The sequence below is a fragment of the Tupaia chinensis genome, unplaced genomic scaffold, assembly GCF_000334495.1.
Source record: "Tupaia chinensis unplaced genomic scaffold, TupChi_1.0 Scaffold144472_1, whole genome shotgun sequence".
Classification (NCBI taxonomy): Eukaryota; Metazoa; Chordata; class Mammalia; order Scandentia; family Tupaiidae; genus Tupaia; species Tupaia belangeri.
This window is the reverse complement of record NW_006204331.1, coordinates 73,366-82,692: the sequence shown is the minus strand read 5'-3', so window position 1 is coordinate 82,692 and position 9,327 is coordinate 73,366. Positions and strand designations below refer to the sequence as shown.

General features: G+C 64.6%; 1 protein-coding gene across 1 annotated transcript in view; it reads right to left on the bottom strand.

The window, feature by feature from the left end:
- SLCO4A1 (solute carrier organic anion transporter family member 4A1) overlaps positions 1 to 8,953 on the bottom strand; it is a 23,536-nt gene extending 14,583 nt beyond the window's left edge. The window contains exons 1-2 of the mRNA XM_006167107.3: positions 8,824 to 8,953; positions 4 to 656 (exon numbers count right to left, since the gene is read on the bottom strand). Of these exons, the coding sequence (XP_006167169.1) occupies positions 4 to 584 (581 nt within the window). The 5' untranslated portion in view covers positions 585 to 656; positions 8,824 to 8,953. The remainder of the gene's footprint in view (positions 1 to 3; positions 657 to 8,823) is intronic.
- Positions 8,954 to 9,327: the final 374 nt, after the last annotated feature.

Sequence of the window (9,327 nt, the reverse complement as noted above, 5' to 3'; positions counted from 1 at the left end):
GGGGAGCGGGTGCTCATGAGCACCACGCCCCAGCCCAGCCAGCGGGGCTTGTGGCCGCGGGCCCCGAAGTAGCCGACAAAGGCGAGGCAGAGGCAGGCGGCGATGTCGTAGGAGCTGGCAATGAGCCCACTCTGGTAGCTGTGCAGGTCGTAGCGCCGCTCGAGGGAGGTGACCACGGTGTTGACGAAGCCGTTCACGGTCATGCCCTGCAGGAAGGAGGCCGCACACAGGAAGGCCAGGACGCCCTTGGGTGTGTTGAAGACCTGCAGGCATCCGGGCGCCACGGCCCCCCAGCCACACGCCTCGCCCTGCTGTGCTGCTGAGACGTAGTGCACCCCATGGGCCGCGGGGAGACTGTGCTTCTCGGCCTGGGGCTCACACAGGGGCTGGCTGCTGGAGTCCAGGGGGCTACCGGCAGCTGAGTGCACGGAGCCGGAGCCGGGGCTCGGGGGCGTGCCCAGAGATGCGCTCCTGCTGCTGGGCACGCTGCGCTGGGGGCCGCTCTCCATGGCTGGGGTCGGGCTGGGAAAGACCAGCTGTGGCATGGACACAAAGGGCTTGTGCCCCCGGCAGTGCTGGGGCATCTCTGGCCTCGCGCAGGACGAAGCAGCTTCTGCAGCGGAAGTGTCGCGAGGATCGGCGTGGCCCGGTCTGGCCTGTGAGAAGAATCTGGTCAGAATCCACACACATGAGCGTGGGTATGGGCGTGGGCGTCCTGGCACACCCGGATGGCCAGGCAGTGACGGCGTGCCTGCTGGTACCCAAGGCCTTGCAGGGCCGACCGTCCCCACCAGCTCCCTGAAGCCAGGTGGCATCTAACAGGACCCACCGCAGCCCCACACTGGCTGGCCACGGCCTGGCCGTGGAGAGGGCCCTGGCCCATCACGGGGCCCGATTCCGACACTTTTGCTTGACTTGTGGGAGGCATCGTTCTGCAGTGGCATGGCCACCCATGCTGTCAGATGCCCACGTGAGCCCGAGTCCCCTGACCTGCCCAGAACCATATCGTTCGGCCACTGTGAGCCGCTTCCTGCCAGCTGCAGCCCAAAGGTCCCGGCAACCTCATGGGTTTTCCACCCCAGCGAGCCCGACTCTTCCGCAGACTCACACCCTGCCAGCTCGGGCCTCTGGCGTGAGAGGAAACGTGCCCTCTGCAGGGCGCGGGGAGTGGGAATAACCCAGTGGGAGTACCCTGGGAGCTGACCAGTTCCAGGCGGAGCTGGCCAGCACTGGCCAGAGCCGGGCCTCATGGTTGTGGGGCAGCTGCCTGTGGAGAACCTTCCACGGTGCCAGAACGCACCACACACGAGACAGGACCACGTGCCGGCGCGGAACAGCCCAGCTCGGCCTGCAGTCTTGGCCTCCACTGAGCTAGCCCTGCTCCGGGCCGGGCAGGCTCCCCAAGCACCTCAACACACCCATGCTACTGTTCTGGAGAAAGGGAGCCGTGCCAGGTAAGGAGCCCGTTCCCGGAGCCAGGGTGTCGCCCGTGCCTCCCCGCAGCACGGCCAGTGTCCTCAGAGACGGGGCGCAGGGAAGCAGGCAGTCGCCAATGGGCGCTCCTGCCCTCCAGCACATCGGAGTCCAGGCCTTCCGGAGGGTCCTTCCTGCAGACGCCAGCACGCACCCCTCCCAGCATCTCTGCTGCTGCGCGGTGGGCCCACCGATGCTGGCGCTCTGACTCCCAGGACAGCGGAAAGGGCCTTTGGAGGGATCAGGTGACATGAGGCCACCTGAGCGTGGACGCAGGTGCACTAGGGGAGAAGACTGAGGGGACGGGATGACCTCGTCACCCGCTGAAGAGGTGGGCAGTTCTCCCCATGGCCTCGCAGGAACGGGTCCTGCCGAGACCTGGGTCTCGAGTCTGGACCTCCAGAGCCGGGAGATGTCCTGCTGTCATCCGCACTCAGCCAGACTTCTGCTAGGGCAGACAGGCCCCCAGTTCCTCTTCCCCTTCAGCTTGGGGTACACGGGGTGATGTGCCCAGCCCAGCCCATCATCATATCCACACCAGCAGGGGCCAGCTTTCTGAGGCTCAGGGACTCCCCCCGGGGATTCCAGGTGGTGCCTGGAGCTGCTGCAGGCTCTGGGGCTGGGGGTGGCTGCTCCCAGGCCAGGCAGTGAATGGCGCTCATACCCAGAAGTACTGTCCAGAACCCACGAGTGGTCCTTTCCGGGGAAGAGCATCTTCACAGATGTAATGAATGCTCTGCAAGGAGGCTGCCCGGACTGGGCCTGACCGCGGTGCTAAGAGTCCTCCTAGGGGGAGGTATGGGGATGGCCAGGGAAGGTCGTGCGAAGACTGAGGAAGGGACTCAGTGATACAGCCCAAGCCCAGGCCACCTGGTGGCTGAAGAGCAGGGGGCCCTCCTGGAGCCTCTGCAGGGACACAGACCTGCCCATGCCCTGGTGCTGAGTCCCGGCCTTCAGAACTGACAGAATGAACTCTTAGCCAGCCACTTGGCCTTGAGATCACCCATTGCAGCAGCCCCAGAACTCAGGAGGCACTAGGCCTGAGGCAGGGCCCAGAGTAGCCGCCTTGGGCAATCAGCTTCCCAGACACAAAAGCAGGCATGCAGGGCTAGGCACTTGGGGGGTGGGGGGGGCACCGGAGTGCCTCTGGGAGGACTGGCTCCGGGCAGGAGGGGCCTGTGCTGACCAATGGCTACTTCGGCGCCGCCCACCCAAGGCAGCAGCCCCACCACACAGGGAGCCCCACCCCTGCAGACAGAGCCTAAGGGCGGGGCTCCAGCTCACCAGTCCTCCACACCCAGCCAGGCCCCGCCCCTGCTTCCCCGCCTGGGGGCAGAGCCACGCTGCAGCCTCTGGCGCACCTGAGCACCTCCTGTACCCAGTGTGTTTCAAGTTGCTGGGGCTGAGATTTGAGTAGTGGGGAAGGAGCCAGGGCAGGGGGGAGGGCTGTCTCCTTGAGGGGCTCTGCCTATGCTGTCCCGCCTGAGCTAAAGCTCTGATGGAAATATAGAGGGACCTCAAAATGTCCATGGAGGGACCAACAGTTAGCATAATGGCTGTGTCGCTGGACTCCCACATAGTCGACCACGGTTCGAGTCCCGGACCCGGCGGCATAAACTCATGCCGGGTGCGGGTGCGTGCCCAAGATCCAGAGAGAAGAATGGAGGAGAAGGGATTGTGGGTGGCCATCCCCCTGGGGGGTGATTTCTCGCTTTCTGTCTCTCTTGCTCCCTCTGCTTTCTGGCGAGCACACGTGCCCTATGGCAAAAACCTCTCCAAAAAACCCCAAAAATGTCCATGGAAAAATAGGAATAAACTAAAAGGGAATTCTGTTGCAAAAAAATTGAGATTCATGGGTAAGTTTTTCACAGTGCATCTTTTCTATGAGTTGTTTTAGGTTTTTGCCATAGGGTGTGTATGTTTGCCAGAGACGGCAAGAAAATGAGGTCGCCGCCTGGGGTGACCACGCCAGACCCAGACCCTTCTTGTACCCTCTTGGGTTTTGGACATGCACGCACACGCCTGCTGGGATTCTCGGGCTGCCAGGGCCGGGGCTGAACCTCCAGTGCGCACATCATGGCCCCCGTGGGCCCCTGTGAACTCTTTCAAGACGTCCTCACATGGAGCTCAGCCTAAAGTTACCCTCGTTCCAACACTGAGACCCTGAGTGGGACGGCGCCGGCCTCCTGGCCTGGTCTGCCCGCCCTGCCCTGGCAGTAGCGGGCGCCCTTGCGCCTCTCTATGTCCCCTGGAGGCGTTTTCTCTGGAGGGGGCTGAGCAGTTCGAGCCAGGGTCCTGCCCTGGTCACTGCTGTCTGTGACCTGCTGCCATCCGGCCTCAGGGACCTCAGGACCTTGTACCGTCCCAGAGGAGCCCGTAGCCCGACACGGGAGCAGTCACTTCAGAGCCGGCTGTGGGCTGCCACAGTTGCAGACTGAGGTGTGCAGGTGTGGGGGGCGGTGGGGTGTGGAGCTGGGCCACCCGGTCACTCCCAGGCCCCCGTCAGCACAGCTGCCAGGACCAGGCCTCTGGCTGACGCCGCTCAGTGCCGGGCACCCTCCTGTGCCGCCACACTGGCTCCCCGTGGTCCTGGGTTTTTTATTTTAAGAGATTTTTTTGCTATAGGGAGCATGCGCTCACTGGAGAGACAAAGAGACAGAGAGATGGAGAGTGAGAAATCACCCCCAGGGCGGATGGTCACTCCTCCATTCTCCTCTTGGGATCTGGGACACGCACACGGCGCACGTGTGTGGACTGAGTTTTAAGCGGCTGGGTCTAGGATGAGCAGCACTCAGCTCCATGGGGCAGCGACGTAACCATGACGCTATCTGCTGGCCCCACAGTCCCACGTTCCGGACATGTCTGCCAGGGGGCTTCTGCCCTGGCCCCTCCCTGTTCTCGCTGACCTCAACTTGGGAGGACATCCAGGCGGGAAGAAGCTGGAGTGGCACTGGGTGGCTTTCTGGGCTGAGAAGAACGCAAAGGGAACCCCGGCCCTCCTGTGCCAGGGGAGGAGGGAAGCAGTGCCCCCCTTGCCTGCGCCAGCCACAGCTGAAGGGAGGCAGAAGGGGGTGGGGCTGGCAGAGTCCCTGGGCAGGCCGAGGCGATGAGCAGGAGGACACGTCTACCCCCAGTCTCCAGCCACTGTCCCCACCCCTAGGGCTCGCGTGTGGTGTGCACGTGTGTGCGCGTGCTCCTGAGTCTGTGCTGGTAGTTTAGGAGGGGCTGCAGGTGACCAAGGCTGTCTTCTGACCCTCCCCCGAGGCCCAGCTAGTCTGCACGGATGGAGGGAGGAGGTCCCTGTGCTGTGCGTGGAGCCACTGTGTTCCGAGAAGCAGCCACCCGAGCCCCAGACAGCTGCCCTGGGGACAATCCCATGGCCACGGCTTCGAGGCCAGATGCTCCATCTCTGCTGCTCGACTCCTCGGGCCTCAGCATTCACTTCTCTCCCGGCTGGGCCCTGCAGCTGGCGGGGCACAGCGTTCCCACTGAGGCGCAGCTGTAGCCCTGGCCACATCTGCTGCCCCGAGGACAGGCTGGCTCCAGCGGCCTGGCCACATGCATCCCAGAGAGGCCTGGAGAAGCAGTGGGGCCATGCCCCTTCAGGTCACGGGGTGCTCCTGGCTGCTTCCTAGACGCAGCCAGACCTCGACCAGCGAGGGCCTTTTCTTCGGGCTCCAGCCACGGAGAAGCCATGTCCCTCCTTGCTGCACCCGATGGCTCTGAGGCCACAGCCACAGCAGGGACATGGGGTACACGGCCGGCCCTGGCCCTGCCCTTCCCCATGCCACCTCCCACCTCAGTGCCCCTGGGTACGTGGAGGGAGCACCCTCTTCTTCAAGTTGGGGCTCCGGACACCGGCAGGACAGACAGGGGGAGGTGCAGGCACGCCCGTCTGCACACCGATACCCGCAGGCGGGAGTGGATGCCGCTGCTCTGCAAGGGCAGCTCCAGACGGGTCTGTCCCTCGGGGTTGCCCCACCGCCTTAGCCTGGAGGGCCCTGCCCACTTGCCTCCACCTGCGGGCTGAGTGGAGGGACTGGAAACAGACAAGCGCCCATGTGAGTGGAGGGCAGATCACGAAGCAGCAGCGCCCTCTCCACACCAGGCGGGGCACTTCCCAGCCTGTTTCCCCGCGAGGAGGGAAGGGCCCCGTGTGGAGGAGCCAGCCACTGCGCTAAGTGGGTCCAGGTGCCACGGAGTGTCCTCAGAAACGAGGCTGTGGGGGCGCCCAGCCCGTCCCCAGCCCAACAGCAGCCCCCACACCCTGCACCTTTGGTGGGTATGCGCAGGTGAGAGCCGCTGGCCGCAGTCTCCTGCAGGCGGGAGTCTGCTTCAGCCCCAGGTTTCCACACCCCGTCTTTTTTTTTTTTTGGGAAAGGTTTTTGCTATCGGGCGTGTGCGCTCGCCAGAAAGAGAGAGAGAGAGACAGACAGACAGCGAGAAATCACCCCCCAGGGGGGATGGCCACGCCGCAATCCCATCTCCATTCTCCTCTCAGGACCTTGGGCATGCACACGTGCCTGGCGTGAATTTGAGCCATCAGGTCCAGGACTCGAACCGCGGTCGACTACATGGGAGTCCAGTGACATAGCCATTATGCCAACTGCTGGTCCCTCAACACCCCTTCTGAGTGAAAAGCAGGGAGGCAGCCATAGCCTCTTCCCTCCAGGGCAGCCCTGGGCACTGCAGGACACGGGGCAGAGTGTGAAGGTCAGGCCGCTCAGAGGGGCTCGGACTCTCCAGGCTGGGAGGGATGTGACTTAGAAGACCCTCAGGGCCTTGGGCCAGGGCCTGCCTGTGGGCTCATCCACATTTCAGACCCTACATCTCCCCGGGGTGGACCCAGTAACCAGGTGCAGGGGCTCCAGTCAGCCAGTGCCCACCAGACCCACTCAGCACAGGGGTCCCACGCTCTCTGTGCAGTGGGAGCCCAAGGGGCTGGCCTCCCATACCCCCAAGGCTCGCCAGAGAAAAACGAACAGGAAAAGAGGCCCGTGTGGCCATGAGGGTGCTCAGGCCCAGCGTGGGGGGAAAGGACATCCCAGAGCCACCAGCCATGGCGTCAGGGACCTCTGACCCATAGGTAGAGCCTGGCCACCGGCAGCACGCTGACTCACCGGGCCACAAGTGGCTTTGCAGAAGCCCTAAGTGATTGAACAGCGCTCAGGAGCATTCTGGGGGAGACTTTTCTGGGGGAGACAGGAAATGTGGGCGGAGGCTCTGCTCTGACGGGGGAGGGAAGTAGGTCACCCTGCGGTTGCTGTGGGGAGACCAGGGGTGTCAGAAAGCCGAGGCCTAGCAAGGGCTAGCAGCAGAGGACCAGGTGCCCTGCACCGCCCAGGCCACCAGCTCTGCAGGGCCCAGTGGGGCACAGCTGGGTCCCGAGAGTTCCCTCCCCCTCAAGGCCCCGGACAAGTCTGCCTGCATGGTGTGGTCCCCAGGAGAGCCTATCCGAGCCCAAGCAGTGGCTGAGAGCCAGGGTCTGCCCGCTGCTCTCACCCTTGAGACCACTGAGGCCAGACAGGAGCAGAGGGGGAAGCTCCGGGGACCAGCATGTGCCCCTCCAAAAGCCAGTGAGGCTCCTTGCCAGCTCCTGAGGAAGCGAACACATGGTTCGGGAGAGGCTCTTCTGGGGCCTGGTCCACACCCGAGCTGGCTGTCGGAACCAGGGAGCAGGGGGCCGTGGGGCACGCCCCGTCCTGAGCAGCAGGTCCTTGTGTGGTTCACTGATCCCTGTCCTGGGCCAGCTGGGGTGGGTTCAGGGACACGAGCTGCTGTAGTTTATGGCCCCTGAAGCGGTGAGCCTACGCCAGCTCACAGTACCTGCCTGGGGAAGGCACGCATGCACCCTGAGATGTCAGTTGCGCGTCGGTGGTGCGAGATCCGGAGCTGGGAGCACACATGGGGCTCACAGTGGCGACAGCACCTCCACAGTGGGAGGACCCCTCGAGGGGAGTGCCCGACCCCCAGCTTACTGCCCAGGTGCTACCTGGAGAGTGGCCGCCTGGCTCACCTCTGCCCACACTGCCCGGCCCTACCCAGCCCTGCCCTACCCTCCCAGGCACCTGTACCTGCCGCTCGCAGCAATTTGAGAGCCACACCCAGTGAGCAGGATTAGGTCACAGCCTCCGGGAAGGAGGGAGGCAGCCCCACGGACGATTTCCGGGCAATACCTGCTGGCCTTGCTGGAAAATAGGACGGGGCTGAGCAGGGCGCTGGGCTGAGCCGGGTCCCAGCCAGTCGGCACCCTAGTCTGCCCTGTCTCACCCCAGGAGACCTCCCACCTGGGTCCCGGCCTCATCAACTATCCTGGCCACACTCTTCTCCCTGTGCTGTGGGCCCGCCTTTGCAAACGCTGCGCTGAGCCTTGGGGTGGCTCTCCTGGCCACACCTCTCCCTGTTAGTGTGGCATCGGGAAAGCCTACACTCAAACCTCTCCACCCCTCTCCAGCCGTGCGCTCACCAAATCACTTAACCCTTGGGTAGGCGTGCTCGTCAGTGAAACGGGGGTGGCTCAGCCGCAGTCTGGGGTGAGGACAAATGAGGTGACCCGCAAGCACTGGCCACCTGGCCGCCTTCAAGTCAGCGGGTCTGTCTGTAGTCAGGGTTGCAGTGACTGTCACCAGATTCACGAGCGGCCTCTGAAGACCACAGCCCACAAAGCGCGGGGACGGAGGCCGCCAGCCCACATCGGCCAGTTCCCGACCTTGGCAAAGACTCCTGGGTTCCGATCCCCGCCAGCAGCTGCCCCAGGAAGCTGGTCCCCACAGTGGAAAACTTCTGCTTCAGAGCCCTCCAGAGATCAGCAGAGGGAGGGTCCCTGCACTGTCACTAGGGCCACAGCAGCCTGGGTGTCCACCTCACATGCCTGGGCAGGGCTGAAAGCACCCAGGGCTTGGCATGGGATCCAGCGCAGACCGGAGGCCAAAGCTGCTTCTCTGGGGAGATGGAATTCCAGGCATTTGCCTCGGTGGGGGCGGGGCGGCGTACCCAGCTGGCGCTGAAGGCTGGGGCACCCTTTCCATCATTTCTGCCAGGGGTCCCACTGGGTGGCGGCAGGTCAGCTCCCTGACTCCCCTGGGGAGGTGTCCCAGCGGGTTGGCGGGAACAAGCCTCCCGGACCTCCCGCCAGCCAGGAGGAACTTGGGTGTGTGAGGGTTTCCTCTCCACCCAGCGGTGGTCTGCAGGTGGGAGCCCCTCTGCAAGCAGCACCAGGGGGCCACCTGGCCCTGGCCCAGCCTGTGTGCTCTGGCTACCACCGGGCCACCAGCCCCACAGCCCCTCGGTCCCACTTGTGCCCCAACCATCACCCACCCCCAGGCCCTCCCTGGGCTCGCTGCCCCTTGCCTTCTGGAGACTGGGGTCTTCCTCCTGGCAGCAAGAAGGGACACATTTCACGTCAGACTCCTCTCGGTACCGCCCTCCCGGGCAAACGCTCCTGGGCACATCCCAGGTCCCCAGCCCTGGTCCTGCAGACATCCCCTTCCTTGCCAGCCCTGGCGCCACTTCGCTCAGTTGGCCCGCGCCCAACATCAGGCACCTGCCACGCTTCTGACGTCAGTAGGTCGGGCCCACGCACCTGGCCGCGCCCCAGGCGGCCTCGGCCTCCGCTCGTACCGCCCTCCCGGGCAAACGCTCCTGGGCACATCCCAGGTCCCCAGCCCTGGTCCTGCAGACATCCCCTTCCTTGCCAGCCCTGGCGCCACTTCGCTCAGTTGGCCCGCGCCCAACATCAGGCACCTGCCACGCTTCTGACGTCAGTAGGTCGGGCCCACGCACCTGGCCGCGCCCCAGGCGGCCTCGGCCTCCGCTCCCGCTCCCGCGCTGGCTGGCGCACTCACCTCCCGAGGC